Source organism: Idiotropiscis lumnitzeri, chromosome 3 (assembly GCF_059441095.1).
Source record: "Idiotropiscis lumnitzeri isolate Australia: NSW breed Sydney's pygmy pipehorse chromosome 3, RoL_Ilum_1.0, whole genome shotgun sequence".
Lineage (NCBI taxonomy): Eukaryota > Metazoa > Chordata > Actinopteri > Syngnathiformes > Syngnathidae > Idiotropiscis > Idiotropiscis lumnitzeri.
The window spans coordinates 12860516-12877345 of NC_142393.1; the positions used below are offsets into that span (position 1 = coordinate 12860516).

At 42.4% G+C, this 16830-nt stretch overlaps 1 protein-coding gene across 1 annotated transcript in view; it reads right to left on the minus strand.

Moving 5' to 3' along the window:
• Positions 1-16587, minus strand: part of bcl2l1 (BCL2 like 1) — a 29197-nt gene extending 12610 nt beyond the window's left edge. The window contains exons 1-2 of the mRNA XM_088291304.1: positions 16415-16587; positions 12246-12949 (exon numbers count right to left, since the gene is read on the minus strand). Of these exons, the coding sequence (XP_088147430.1) occupies positions 12246-12776 (531 nt within the window). The 5' untranslated portion in view covers positions 12777-12949; positions 16415-16587. The remainder of the gene's footprint in view (positions 1-12245; positions 12950-16414) is intronic.
• Positions 16588-16830: the final 243 nt, after the last annotated feature.

A 16830-nucleotide genomic window follows, 5' to 3' on the forward strand; every position in this document is an offset into this window, starting at 1 on the left:
TTAATGTGAAGTTAAAGTAAATATTACTTTCTAATTGCTCCAGTTATCTAATTATATTGGCACAGCCAAAGCATCCACATGTAGTATCTTTCTTGTTCGGCTCCACAATAAAATCATTTTCTCTGCTGAAACAAACATGCGTTACTTGATGCCTCCAAACAGCATCTTCGTTCCCCTCTGCACCACATTTCCGCCCATTTTCTGTTTTCGTGAAAAGGAGTGGAAATGTGACCGTTTACTTAGCAAGTCAATGTGATTCATGTGCGCCCCTCAATTTTCGACTTTTTTCTACTACCCCCTAAAATTTCAGGTTCGAGGCCACCTTTCTCTGAAGAGGAAAAAAGGAGCCCTGAACATAACATGCAGTCTTCAATTTGTAGAGCAAATTAAGGACAATTATCCACACATGAAATTCAACTCCCCAAAGAGATTCACTACCAACAGTGAATCTAAAATGTGTCCTTCCATTTTTTTTCTATGCCACGTCATCGCAAGCCCCAAAGGCACAATTCATCTTTGACAGAATCAATAATTGTCGACAAAAATCCTACCAAGTGTTTTATTCGCTATCTAGTGTAGAAAGTTGGAGACCGTGACGATGAGCAGGACTCCCGAACATTTGCGAAAGCAGAAAATGCAAGAGGACGTTTAGGAATTCAAAGACGACAGATTTCAAGAAAGCATTTTGCCTTTTTATTTTTTTTCATTTCAAACATGAACTGCCCAGCCTAAACAAAAGTTGAAAGCTGTGTAAGCATCAGCAGTTTAATGTTGAAATAATCAATATTCAACGCCCAACCCAGACCAAGTCAACGTTTCGTGACTCGTGTGATTAAGACAAGTGTGAACCGGGGATGGAAACCCAGAAAGTACCCGAGCACAAAGCCAAAGTTGAGTCTACAAACACTTCGTTAAGACATGAAAGAAGCATGACTTTAGGAGCAGAATAACATCTTGGTGTCGCGCACAAATTGTTTTATTATCTGCTCTTTTATTGCAGAGGCGCTGACAATATCGTTATTGCTTCGAGCCCCCCAAGGCTGAAACAAGTCTGGGATGAACACAGCCACCGTGGCCTTGATGCTTTTTATCATCATTTAGTCTTCGTAAGACGGGCAGCAAGCATTTGCATGAAAGCCTCATCAACTCTCTCCATCCGGCCCACTGCTCTCCATCTTTATCCACGCCACACTAATCCCGTGATATGCCATATAATCTGATCACAGATATGAGAGAAGAAGAGAATGGGGAGAAATGAGAGTGGAGCAAGGGGTGGGGGCGGACCACAATAGGGTTAGCTTTTTTAATTTTGGTGAAATGAGGAAAAGGGTTACCCGAAGGGGGAGCAGAGAGGTAAAAAAAAAAAAAAATTGGGAGGGAAGGAGGAAGATGAGTGGGGGGTGGGGGTGTTCGCTCGTGACCTGATTTTACCACTAAGCCTGAGAGAAGTGGAGCAGCGCACCAAAACGAAAGTCTTCCCTGGGCTCTTTAAAGCCACAGTGCAGCGTGGTGTCATCTCGTCACAGACGAGATACAACCTCATTGAGCTGAGTCACCGGCACATCATCTCGGCCACTGTTGCCGCACGGGGCTACTTTATGCCTCTCATGGGGGGTGTCTGGCAATGTATGCGTGTGGGATTCGCAAATGTATCACAACGCAGTACTGGCAACACTTCTGTGAGAGCAATACCAGTCTAGACAGTCAACATGCTAATCTGTTATACGTCTGGATGGCGACGCTGCACACGGAAGCAGAGTACGAGCATATGGCACGTGACAGCAATATGGAAATTTTCTCACAAAAATGGTGAAAAATTGTCAGCGCCATAATGTAAGAGCCGACATCTGTGTGCTCACCAAGACGACGTTCCCTCATCAGATAATTAGACGTTTAAGCTGATGTCCTTTCCAGTGTCTGGTGTGACACCACAGCAGGCAAAGTGAAACTTCACTTCAAACCTTTACAAACAAGTGCCATCTGGAGGAGTCAAAATACACTAATCGATTATCAAATTAAGCAACTAATTGAAGAATCAAGTTATTGCTTAATGCCATTATTTCACTGAAAGCTGTACAAGTTCTGATTTGAGCCTCTGAGCAATAATTATTCTGATTTCTGCAGTCCTTCATTAAAGCTCAATGACTTCATTTGTGTTTAATAAAGATAAATTCACAAACGTGCTTTTATCTTTGGGAAAACAATGAAATGGGGGAGTTGCTATTGATTTTTTAAAAACGATTTATCAAATAAAATATTTTGCATTTAAGGGCAAAAGCATTTTTTTTCCCAGACTACCGTTTGTTCAACTAGTTATTGTTTATTTGGTATTTTCCAGTGATAAAAACTAAATTAAAGAATAGCACACAAGAGAGATCACTGTTGCATTTTATAAACAGATTCAGTTACTGGTTCAATTCAAAGCAGATTTTTGCAAATGACTTGTTTTGATTAAACAAAACAGTCTGCTCTCATGAAGGACTACCAAAATCTGAGGATTTGGACAATTCCAAGTTAAACAATGGCTCTTAATAGTTACACGATTATTAAAAAAAGTCAAACTAGTAATCGATTCATTTTGACATCTCTAGACTCAACCTGTTACGGCTCTGATACGACTTCTGAAGGCAGAATATTGACGTACTGACCGAACCGCTAAACAAAGATGCCATAGTAAGTAAATCTACAGCACATTGTTGCCCATCATAGCACAGCAACTAGCACCTATATGCATGCTCAATCAACTAACATCTATCTATATGTAAACCAACCTATTAAAAGTGTCAAACGATTTTAATCAGGAAAGCATCTTTACTGCCAATAAATCATCAACTTACCCTGAACCGATTACATGGTGTGGTGTGAAGGTGATTTGCAGCACGGATTGCATTACTAAGCGTTGATGTCATCTCAAGGTGGCTCAACAAATCAAAACAAAAAGGCATGTGCGCACCTTCTTGCATATCAACACCCGCAAATGACATTCCTGATGTTTTCGTTACAGAGCGGCGGGAGGCTCAGATGTACAATCTGTTCGCTGTCATTGTCAGCACTGGGAGTGTGACACACACCACTGAGTACAAAGACACACACACTGCGCAAGCAGTGTATTATGACTGTTAAAAAAAAAAAGAAAACTGAGCCCACCCATCCACATCCAGACACACACACACACACACACACACCCACACACACACACACACACACCCCCTCACTACATATGGAAACAATAGAAACGCATACATATGAGCGCATTCAGATCAGCATAGAGCCGCCCACGACGACGGGCCAACGTGGCTGCCACTGATCGGATACAAAGAAGGGTTTTGGGGATTTGTCTTTGCGTGCGTTCTATATACACATTTCTTTTACATTTGTTTCAACCTTTAAGAATAAAATAAAAAATAAACAGACGTGACCAGTTATGTGAAAATTTTTTCATCACCAGTAAGCAAAATTTTGCAGTTGTGTGGCTGGCTTCAGGTCCTTTGTTCAAAATAGTCATTAGTCCAACATGGCGCTGTCCCCTCCCCTCCGCAACACGTCACAATATAATAAAACGTTGACACACGTGAGATAACAGCAGCTGTGTCTAAACGATATAGCAACTGCTTGATATGGTAAACACTGCCCTTTTAACGCACCACACACACACTTACAGAAAGTGCACATTAGCAAAACTATTTGTGCTCTTAAGTGTCAAATATTTGGGGAGGAATGGCAAAGATCGTCTTTCGTTAAGGCACAATCTCAATGGGAGACGACAGGCCGACGTAGATGAGGACATGAGAAGCACATAAAAGGGATGTATTGAGCGAGAGAGGTGAGCGGCGGGGTGGCGAGGGAGGCTCAGACGGAAAAAATAAGGGACAAAAATCGATCGGAAGCACGGCAAGGAGATGCAAGAGAGACGTATGGAAGATAAAGGATGGGGAGCGGAGGAGGAGGCGGGATGGATGGGTCCCAAGGGTGAGATTTCCCTCTCTTCTATGGAAGGCAGGCTGACAGATGACTGTGGATCTAACCACCTCTATGTTAATTACAGGGGGGGGGGGGGGGGGGGGTGAATGCTGGGGGGCACAGATAATACCAGACTCTTTTTAGGGTGGTAGATTTAGAGCCCCAGTCACCCAAATGAGGCATTGCGTACTGTGCCACTTTGTTGGTACTGCTCGTGCAGCCATCTTCTATTCTGTTAGCTTCTCCTGGGTCACCTCAAGGCCACACTGAACAATACATTGATTGGTGGACATAAAACGGTCACTTGCAGAATGGGAATGAGATCAAAGAGCCATATACGAGCACAGGAAGCGCCGGTTGGCCTCCATTGTTACCTCGGATTTATTTAATTTCCTGTGGGATCATTAACCTCACCTTGCTCAACTTTTGCATTTACTGATACTGGTTTTGTACACAAATTATCTTCTTCAAAAACCATTTACTCTGACATTAATTCACACATTAATTACTGTCCGATTGGGCTGAACCATTTTAGGGACAAAAAAAATTGCATTGCGATTTTTCTATCAGATATTGTGATCTCTATTCGATTTGACAAGTTTTTAAAAATGGTTCAAGGAAGGCAAGCCCTATGGTACCACTTGCCATCAAGTATAAATATGCATTAATGTGTAATTGTGTATATACTCTTTAAAACCCCAATTTATTACCTAACATACATGTTATTTGTACATACATGAAAGAATGTCAACATTTTCCAATATTCTTTCTTGAGACTTCAAAGACTGGGGGCTTAGCAATACGGCCTAAAATTTATATCATGTTAGTTATTCAATCTTTTGGTCCTAACAGTAATGGTGAGTGAATATCATATAGGGAATATTTGTGATTGGGTTATTTAAATGTGTTTCTCATTGAAAAGGGACAGAGAGTATCTTTTGATTCTAATGTTGCATTCTCAAGTAACCAATGCCTGCGTTTTCTTTTAAGTCATGAAATTATTAAATAAACATTAACACTTAGCAAAATTAACCTTGAGACCTATTATTGCGGAGCGATTTATATATGATCACGATTTGGGCCGCCAGGGTGAAATGAACCGTCGTCTGCAATATTTATATTTAAAAAAGCGAGCGCTGCTCTATACCTAATCAAACACATCCACAAAAAAATGGTCACACTGTTAAGATAACAGCGGCCATATAATAAACACTAACCAGACAGCGCTTTAGAGTTCAACCAGGCAAGCTAAATTCATCGCCGCTTGAAAACTGACTCAATTGTTTCACCATCATTACATCTCAAAATCCTGAAGGGAATGTAACATTTGCAGCTAATGTGCACAAAGGGTTAAGATGCATTTCCCTTGTTTTGGTCCGCAAAAGTAACCTCAAAAAGAAGCTGAGCATTTTTTAAAATGCGAATTCAATTTGGTGGCAGGGTAAGAGGCAATTTAACAACAACCTAAATGCCTTTTACCTAGTTTGTGGCGTATGACAACTGGACTAATGGCCTTTTACCGCTTTTCTCTTACCGTTTTTTTCCCCCATGCATTATATCCACCCAGCTGTAGCCAAGCTCCTCCAACCCAGACAAACTTATGTTTGCCAGAGAGGAGGAGACATGGTTACCCTCCATTGCAAGTAAAGATATTATTCTTCTCTAATTGGTAATAAGGCTGTACCCCGACCCTGAGGCAGCTCGGTCTCCACTGAGTAATCACTGCAATCGCCTCCTTGGTCGGTAACAGTGTTATTGAGGTCGATGGCACTGCCGCTTCTTCCCTCGTCTGTCTATTATCTGGCAATATATGGCCTTTTACTCCGGCACTTCGCTTGGTCGCGGCTCTGGCCGGGCATATTTATCTCCCATCAGGAGCCGCTAATATGGCGCTATCTCAGCATTTTGGCCCGCGCAGTCTCCGAAAATAAGCTCCAGCGGGATCGTTTGCGAGGCTGGCTGGCGGCATTAATGACAGCGAGGTGTACTCTGCACTGGGGAACCTGTCACCTCTGCCACCTTCTAGTTGAGCACTTAGGTTGGATCACACGTTTTCCAAACCTTTTATCCTCAAAATAATTAGTTAATTGTGCGCTCGGGGCATGGGTGAACGATTCCCACATGAACTTTTAATTCATCGACTGCATAGGAAAGAATCGTTTTGATACCTGCAAGTCTCATTGGCTACATCTTGTTATCCAACAGAGGTTTCCAAATACATCAATTCTTGTGAATTAAAGCCTGAGTGGTACTTCAGCGTGTAATCAGTATAATAACACTCACCACAAAGCTCAAAATAACTTTTTCTTAGAGGAGCAATTTAGCTAATTAATGACTTAATTTGAGAAGTAGTTAAGCACTTTTTTGCACATTATTTTCAGGGACCTGAAACAAGGTTTTACCAACCAAAAATACTACAATACGGGGAGGTTAATATAGGACTGCAGCTAGTAAATATTTCATTATCCGACTGAAAATTCTGCATAAAACTATCGTACAGTTGGATAAACAATTTTTTTAGATTTTAACCTAATAACGAACATCCAATAGCGTTCATCTTTTTTTCATAAACAATTTGGATTTCTTAAATTCACGTTGTACATAGCAGCAAACTAGTCGAGACATATTTTCAAGGGGAAAACTTCAATTGTACATTTAAACTTGTTAACATTTTATGTATCAAAAACAAGGCATTCCATTAAAAATAGACTTGAGCAGCCTTTGTGAAACTTTCGATGAGTGGCAAGTACTATTGGGTGCAACGAAAAACCGTAAATTCGTGGCTTTGTGTTTATGAGCGTACGAGCGTAGACCAGCTAACTAGGAATAAGAAATATTGTTTATTCTATTCAGGAATTCCTCAAACTAAAATGAAGACCACTTCAAGAAGAACAGTAATGTTTACTAATGTTCTCATTAATTACAGTATTTTTTTCTTAAAATCCCTATTTGACGAGAAATATTAGTATTTAAAATTGTCCGTGGTAAATATTAGTATGCTAACAAACGGCTTTCGAAAGCTGGACAAAACGGCCTAAATTACATAACTCGCCTTTTGTCCAAATTGCCGAGGGGCAGACGGGCAAGCAGGCGCACACGCATGCACGAGTGGGGCTCTCTGCCCCGATCGCCTATGAGAAACTGCCTCCTGAACCTCCAAGTCCTCTTTCACAGCGACAAATCTGCTGATTTTTAAAAAAAATCTAAACCATCATGACATGTTCCGAGCGTAACTGTTTAGCGTTCAGGGACTTCCGTAACATTTGGCAGGTTTGTGTTTTGCATTTTGAGTGGGATGAGAGTCCACTTATTTCGAGCCTTGTCTCACGACATGAAATAAACGTCATTAGCATTCGCTACACCCAACAGTTCAGTACACCCCAAAAGACAAAGCGTAGTGCACCCTTGTACTACTCCGATGAAATCTCTAACCAGAATTTAGCTTTGCAAATTGCAATACACGGCTAAGAAAAGGATTCTTCAGTCAGATGTACCTTTACTCCATTGCTATGGTAACTAGCTGAGTCGCAATGCTTGCATTTGTCATTTTTTGTAAACATCCCTGAATATACCAGCAGTTGGAATTGTATTAAATTATCCCCCACCCCCAGTTGTTTAAGCAGGTCATTTTGACAATGTCATATTGAAATAGGTCACAGCTTGACAAAATTACCCCCCCCCCCATTAATATTCTTAGCTGGGACCAAAACTGTATTTTACAAGCTGAAAAAAAAGCTTGCCGTTTTCATTATGATTTCCGTGTTAACATAAAACACAAGTTAAAAAAAAAAAAAAGAAAAAAAGACAAGACAAAGATTTCATCAATAATGTAAATGATGCCTGTTGCACTTCGAAGACATTTCAGCAGTGCGTTAAAGGGTTAGGTGCCATTTTGGGGATACGAGAAATTGTACTTTTTTTTTTTTTTTACCATAGTCCGGAGGTATACTTACGTGAGCACAAATGCAGCAGATAAAACCCCAGTCCTACCCAAATCTAGACTTGTTGAAACTGAGCATAACTGACAGATGCCCAAAAGTGAGTGGCAAAACTTTTTAGATGACTGGAGTCTCGCCCATTATCTGTCAACCGGTTCTTGTTCCCCATTTTTGTCTCGCCATCATTTTCTAATTGTTTACCCAAATTCTTCAAGTAAAAGCGACTGAGAAACTGAAAGTTAAATGACCTAGCTGCTGCAGACTATACAAATATTTCATCAGCTAGCATTGAGGAGGGCACAGTTGCCTCACGGCGATGATCCAACATCTGCCGGCGGCAAATCCCTGCGAGGGTGCACCACGGGGAAAGGAAGGCAGGTTGCAAGAGCTACAAAAAAAAAAAAAAAAGGACGAGAAAGTGTGTCTCGCGTGGGTTTTGCAACGGGTGCCTTTCGGGGAATCTAGGGGATTTTGCCTTTCAGCAGTCGAGACCGCAAAAAAAGAAGAAGTGAGACAGGCTGGTTGTTGAGAAGTCAAATTAAAATATCAACGATGGGATGATGCGACAATACTCTGGTGGTAAAACACACTCAAGTTTCCATCTGTGCTGTCTGGAACTCGCCTGGTGGCTGGAGTGTGCTCATGAATAACTAAGATGGGTCGCACCCGAACGCTCCGTGTAGAGTGCAATAAAAAAAAAAGCCAATCAAGGAGCGGTGCGGGTTCGGAGGAAGAGTCATCATGCGCTCCAGGATGTGTTGTCCATCGCCAGGAGAAGTGAAAAAGCAGATAACGCTGAGTGAGCCATTCAACTTTTTAGAATCCATTCATTCACTTCTCCCAGTCCAGGTTACGCTGACACACAAGCGGGTTGACGCTAGTCCGACTTGATGACTTGCATGCTTACAAGAAGAAGTGTGACAGGGTGTATTTGTATATAACGTGTCACTTTCTTAAAATAATGCCCAAGTCATATTTTGACAAAAAAAAAAAAAAAAAAATAACCACTTCAACTAAAATCGGCGACATCCTTAGTTCAACACATTATTCAGGTTTACTCCTGAAATTAAATTTATTAATATGCCAGTTTGTAACTCCTACCGTTGAGATTGGCACACGTGATAGGTGGGACAAAATAAGTCCACAGATCCTGACTCAAAATGCAGTCCACTGAGATCAGACTTACATGCTCTAAATTTGCATCATACACATCCGAAGCTTTTTTTAACTTTTTACTATCATCAAGTAATTCCGAAAGCGTTACTCGTGTTTTTACGCTTTCTTTACAATTTCAGGAGCGTTGTGAAAAGGACAAAAGAATCAGCGAAATCCAATCATTTTGTCTGCAGAAAATGATTGTGACACACCAAGGAAGACGCCATTAAATCTCTTTACTTAATCCACAACAAGATGGTGGCAGTCAAAGACGACGCACGTTGAGACAGAACCAAGGCGCTGGCAATGATTACGAGGAAAGTGAGGATAAACTGAAAGGTGAGGCTCCCTCCCATTGGAGCCGCAAGGCGCAAGCTGCTCGTATATTTTTACAACAAGCTCTGCCATTTTATCCACAGGTAATTTTAAAATTATGAATTTGGTCACGTAATGTTCAGAAACACAATATAATGTGGCGTCCGTACATACTTGACAGCGAACACGGAAGTGGATTCCTTGCGCATATGCTGTCTAGGTAGCAGTGGCGTTGTGCGTCGCTCGCTCGCCCGCCCGTTCCGTGTGTGTGTGTGTGTGTCCCTCTCTTTCACCCTCCGCAAGATGAGTGTCATTGGCTGGTTTTATCGGTCAATAAACAGCAAACTTGAAAGAATGTGGTTGGTTGAACTGAGCTTTTCATGCAACACAAGCATGGCGCAGTCATGTGACTGATATTGTCCGCATTCCGACGTTAATATCTTAAATGTTCATATCTCAATTTTCATACATCACCCAAGCTCGAATTAATGCCGCTTATTTTGTTGATTAAACCATGACATGGATTAAAAGAAAAAAAAAAATTATTTCCATCCCTTTATTTAAAAAGAAGATTCCTACTTCAAACTGATGGCGCAGAGAAAAACAGATTACACAAGTTATTAGTTTGGCATGTTAGAAAATAACCAATAATTTTGGAAATTTGAGTTTTCCAAATTAAAAGGAGACGTTTGCACAGATTGTTCATCTGCTTTCATGAAACTATAGAATTCTTGAGAATATCTACCGTTTAACAACTGAGGCAGGAAATCCAAAGATTTGGACAATTTCAAATGAAATTAGATTTATCAGAATAGATTAATTTGGTAAGATTGGCTGTCGATAAATCGTTACACCTCTAATGTAATTTAAATATGATTTTTAAGCGGAACCTCTTCAGTCAAATGCCTTCATACACACTGGAATTAAAAAATAGGCCTCAAAGTCACACTGAACTTTGCGGTTTTGAACAGTCATTGTGCATAAAGTCACATGAGACCTTAATTTACTAAGCATACAAGGATTTTGTATTTTGCATTGACTAGTCCAGAAAGGCGCCATTTCCTTTTTAAAAAGCAACGTGACATCAAGTTTTGTGAGGTAAGAAAACTTCCATTCAAAGCGCTGAAACTGAATAAATCAGATGAACCAGCATCCAGGACTGTACCATGTTCAACGTTTCCGCAATTGTATACTTGATTGGCCATCATATGAATCAGACCGGCGCAACAAATGAAATGCACCTGCATCTATAATTGTGCCCTCCATCCGCTTATTAAGTGAGTGTCTGGAAGTGCAAACAGACAAAAGCTGTGGCCAGCCCAGTGAGATGTCCTTCTAGGTGCGTGGCGCAGCCGCTGGGATGGCGGTTGCCATAGCATCAGCCTTTGACCTGCCGCTATACAGAACACCAGAGTGGACATAAACAACAGCCCCTCCCCTTGGCTGCCGTTCTCCTTCATACCATCAAATGGCCGGCACAAAGGAAGAGCTGACCTTAACGGTCGTGAAGCGCACGCGCGCACACACCACGGGTCAGACTGTACTGGGACGGCCTGGTTCTGGCCAACCCGTAGGGAGGAAAAACAGAGCTTTCATGTGCAGGCAGCTGCCATGAACAAGCGCGCACTAGAGGAGAGGCCGGGGCAAGGGAGAACACTGACAGATAGTGCAAAAAAAAAGAAAGATGGCCAAGAACCAATCGAGTGACCGCAGTGAAACAAAGGACTATCTGTAATAGCCTGGAATCTTCCCCACCCTGCGATGAGAGAACTCAGTCCACAGGCGGGCCGGTTTGACGGCGGCTCCGAAGCCCGATGTTGACCGTTAACCTCCTGCAACCATTAAGCTCATCGAGCGTCAAGTTGATCAATTAGTCGACAGCTGAACACAAAATCAGCAATTTGACCATTGTTTGTGTACAATCTGCGCCTGTGTCGACACCATTCTATCTTATCTCGTCTCCCGTGCCTCCCTCATGACACCCCCCCACCCTCATGCCATGTCACAATCACATTGCAAAAGATATAGAACTATTGGCACGACTTCTTTATCAGTAAAAACTATTTCTTCAGTAGCGAACGAATCCAAACACCAGAAAAAAACACAAATAATTTAAAAACTCAGGCCACCGGCACGGAGAAATCCTCATATCTGTGTTGACAGAAGTTTGAGCGTGCAACTCAATGCAAAGGTGTTTTTTTCCACTCAATGGCACCCATTTTGCTCTGTGAGGATCTATGTGCCGTTTGTGATTTTCCACTGGCAACTGCCAAGCAATACAAGGTGCTATTTTTCGCCACAAAAGCCAGAGAGTGTTGTTGGTGCACATTTGAAATTGCCTCAGCCCCGCCCCCCAATATCAAAATATGGATAGTGTGGCGTCTCCTTCTCTCCTAGGTGTTTATTAGGGATGTCTCGCTCATGCAAACAACTTTGAGTTGAGTCACCAGATGGGGTATTAGTCCGTACATCAGCAACGCAACGTATTACAAAGTGTCTTAGTGTATTTGAGCGCATATGACTTCTTCTATAGCGAGCAATTTATTTCCATTTGCCAATTTAGACCAGGTATGGGCAGACTATGGCCCGGGGGCCACATGCGGCCAGTTGGACATTTTAATCCGGCCTGCCAAACTTGAAAAAAATTAAATGAATAAACCCTGTTAATGTTTTATTTTCTAAATACTGTAGTTTTTCCAAATACATATTGTTGTAATGCTTTTGTTCACTTTCATTTAAAATTAATTCATTTGTATTTTTTCATTTAAAATTAATTAATATTTTTTTTCTCTCCAAAACTCCATCCAGCTACTCCTGGTCCGGCAATCAACCGAATCAAACCACTTGATGACTGACATACATGCGGTTAAGACTCACCCATCCTCCTTGGCTCTCTATCCAGGGCTGAAGGTGGTTGTCCAGGTATACCGTCATCCATTCGATGATCCGGTCCACCAGAGGGCTCATCTCCTTCTCCATGCACTCAACGCACAGCGCGCCGCCGAACGCGAAGAGCCCCACGATGCGGCCCCAGTTGACGTCGTCCCGGAACACCTCATCCACAACGTTCTCAAAGCTTTGGTAGGCGGTGGCCGGCGTGATGTGCAGCTGTTGGTCCAGGTCGCTGAAGGCGTGGGAGTAGCGCACCTCAAACTCATTGGCCGAGTCCCGCAGGGCCTCCTTCACCGCGTCCAGGTTTGTCGCCTCTCGTAGCGGCGACGCTGAGGGACTGGTGCCGTTGGTAGTCCCGTTGGCGGGCGTCGGTACCCGCTGGTCCTCGCCTGAAGCTTCCTCCCCGCTGTCAGTCCTGTTCAAAGCCGGTCTCAATCCTATGTGGTTGAGCGGGTAGTTTCTCTGAGAGAGTTTATATCTAATGTAAAACACAACCAGTTCTCGATTTTGAGACATATTGAAATCGAGCTTGGAAAAGCGCTTCTTCTCTTTGCTCCGGGTCCCTTTGAGTGAACACGCACACACGCAGCACCTCCCTTTCTTCAGACCACCATGGCCAGCCGAAGTCCAGAGGACACTTGAGGGGGCGGAACCCAAAACTACACAAGGCTGACAAACCAGTTCAGACCCTGTGGAGACAAAAAGAAAGGCTCAAAAGTCTGGACAGCTTACGCTGTAAGTGTGCGCACGCATGTGTGTAAATGTAGTCCCACATCTCAAATTAGCTTTAGACAGGTGGGGTGAAAGGTCAATCCCTCTAATTGGGATGGTACATATGGAGCAGATGGTAGTTCAATTAATGAGACGCCAGTGCGTGTGCGCCTATGTCAGACAAAGAGGAGGATGAGGAAGACAAAGGGCGTGGTGGGGCGGTGAAGGTGAGGTTTAGGTGAGCGAGTCTTGAGACTCCATCAACTGCTTATGTGAACTCCGACCTTTCACTTTTGACTTGGTCTCGCCTAAAATAAGTTGGCCAAATAAAAATCAAACAGCACATTGTCCACACACAAAGCGCAAGCTCCAATGTTGTTATCGACGTTGGCGGCTACCGGTGGCTTATTAGGTTTGAATCATAACATCATTAGCCCAAAGCGGCATGGCACGCCAACATTTTGTCTGTCTGCTGGCTCCGTCTCAAAACCAAAATGGCTCTTGGCGGAACACAGATGCGCAGCACACCTTCACCTCATATATATTAGTGAGGGTGGTGTCATAATTGTCATTTGTATTTTAACAAAAGCACTACTAGGATAAATAAGACAGTGCTGGATTGCAGTGTTGTCAATAACGCAGGTCAGTTAATGAAAGTGAGGTGGGCTCCCACAACAAAGAGGGGGATGCGCCTGCCTTAATTTGTGCTGTCGCAGTTGCTGCAGGCACAAGGATGGGAAGAACATAAGCAAACCCCCTAAAGAGCCTTAGCTGGCTATCATGCGACAACCAACCTTACGAACAACCCTAACAGCATTTAAAAATCTGATTAGAAGACAGGGGGAATAAATAAAGACATATCACATCCAAAACATTGTGTAATGATATCCTATAAAAGATATGTTTAACATTTTTACACAGACAATAATGGATTTTATTTGAGTTTTGAAAAGCCCAATTTCAGTATTGTGGCAGTAGTTGTAACTCATCAGACTGATCTCGTTTACCGTCTGACAAGAAAGCAGCCCAGTATTGCAGAACGACACGTTCGGCCATATCCATTGCAAAAGCAGCCATTAATCAACATGTTAGAAACTTGTGACCTGACCTGTGCACTCCCACGCTGCAAGTATTTCTCAGCGGTTGTCTTGCCTCACCTGCACAGCTCGACGTGACAAGTATGTGAGAGCTGGAGGGGGCGTTGCTAGAACAACAGACATACTGACCAGTCCAGCCATGCAGGTTGTCAGCTCAGTTTCCATCCATCAATTGTGACGTTAATTGTTGAGCATATGAAATGTTAAATAAGGATTTTGTTTGGAGAGACATTTGTATGAGGATGCGGTTATTTTCACATATGTGAAAACATCTCTCCAAGTTAATGCTGGGGGGAAAAAAGTGTATGGTATGCTATCAGGAAAAATAGTCAGAAACAAAGTTATAGTAAACGAAATCTAACAAAATGAACTAAAATTGGAAAAACATTTTCTTATAGTAAAAAAATATATATTTTATTAAACCAGCAAAAACTTCATTTTCATAATTTTAACTGTTTAGTTCTAATAGTTTGATTTTATTTATTATACAATAATTTGTGATCTTATACAACAAATACATGGAAAAAAGCTAAACCAAAACTAACAAAAACTAAACAAAGCATTCTCATTAAAACTAAGAAACCTGCTCTAAACGTTATTTAAAATACAAAAATGTCAGCCAAAACAATTATAACCCCGCTCTGAGTAAGTAACGTGTCTGACTAATGTCTCAGTCATTAGTTTTTTTTTCTATAAGAGACGGGTGGGGAAAAAAGATTTATATTGAGGAAAAAAAGAAGTTCGTGTGTGCACGTGTGTTTTCGACATGAGCGGTTCTCAACGCAGTGCCAGTTAGACAACCTTACAAAGTACAGCAATAACAATAAAAATACTATTAAATAACAATGAATGTGAACAACTATAGAGACATAAATATAACCTGCCCATTATTTTTTTTAATAAAAGGCCACATTTCAGAAACAATTCGCACCGCGCAGTTCAAACCGGGGAAAGAAAGATACACAAAAGGAAGCGGTTAAGACAACAAAAAATCGCAAGTCTGTAGTACAGTTATTATTTTGGTCGCTAATTAAGAACTGTGCTGGAACCTTTTTTTTTTTTAATTATTATTCCTAAACTGCATTAGGAAAGTGAGCCCGTGGCAGACGCAGTGGACGCAGCAGTGTTTACAGTGGCCACATGTTCTCAAACTCCCGCACCACGTGGCTGGGCAAGACACGTACTTCACGTAAACACAAGGGCAGCGCGCGTGCTAACTTGTGCCCCACAAATGTGGCACCTGGACGACACATTTCGTTCTCAAGATATCACAAATGCCGTCCGAGCTCGCTAATTAGTCCAGTGTTAACAGTTGGCAGGCGTGCTCTTTGTCACGTCGCGAAGTTGCCAAACGCATCCATTTGACTGGCATCCAAAAAGCACAATTTAGACGCTAAAGACACACGTGTGCGCGCATGAGTGTGGGAAGGTGAAAAAAAAATCTTACCAGCACATTTGTTACAAAGGCGGCGACTTGATCTCGGTTCGTCCCGTCTGCCAAACTACCTGAGCGTTGGGGGGGCGAGAGCAACGCTTAACGGAAAAGTCCACTTTGTGTGGAGGGGAGCGCGTGTACACTACTAGCAATCAGCTTGCTCACCCACACAATTCTCAGACACGCCCACTTACCAACGATTACGTAACAGGACGCTTTCAGGAGCCTGTAGAGAATCTCCCATTAACATGAAATCCAGCGCAGACGAAATTGAAATATTTGTTTTGTTGCTTGACGCAACCAAATGCCTCGTGTCTGTCTAATTAAAAACAAAAAAGCTCTTTAGAATAAATTACAAGCCACGGGTTATGATGATCACGTAATCTAAAAAAAAGACAGCGCTGTTAGAAATTGAAAAAGACCGGAAAACGTCTGGCATTTCCTATTTGGGAAAACGGGTTTTAGTATGGTCTTGAAGGCAGCGCGAGCTCTCCTGTCATAATCACTGAGTGAAGACGCAGCGTATTAAAATAAAAACCCAGGCAGGATGAGACACCACCCAAATGCGAGTTGCAAGCCTTTTGGATTTAAAACATTCTAACAAATAATGCTCACATCACTGCGCCAGTTACAAATGAGCTCCGTGAACATAGCTGTCATTGAGTGTGGTCGCATTTAAGCGGAAGAGAGAGCAAATGGCCATTCGTTAAAATCCAACACAACCGCGTTTGATTACGGAGATAAAACAACGCCTTAGATAAAATAATGATGTCGTAGACTTCCAATTCTATCGACCTCGGTCCTCTGCTAGCTAGACTGGAGGAAGCGTAGCCTCGTCTCAGCCGTTTGTCTAAACCGCAAACGCCAAAGAAATGGATCTATGTTATACAAACAAATTAGGGAGCTCTTACTTGTTAGGCGGTTTCCACAGAACCATTTCTGTTCGCTTCGGCTTGCAGTAAACACCCGAAAGGAACGATCCAGTCATTGCTAGCCCGTCGAGCAAAACGCCGACCGATAGCAGCTACTAGGCTACTGGCTAGTTCTGGCAGCAGGTTCCGCCCACTAAGCCAATTCGTGCAGGGGCACCCGCCCCCATGTGGCCACATCCGCCATTGCACCCGCCTTCATCTGCACAGGGGGAGAAGATTCCCTCAACCCCGGACAAGCCCCCCGCCCTAATCCTTAATTGTACCCAATATACACATGTGACAATTAAATACGATAAAAATAAAATGCCCAAAATAAAATCTGGATATATGCAGTGTAATGCAATAGAAAGTTTATTCAGTATGTTATAGACTATTGAGGACCAGTCAGGCCATAT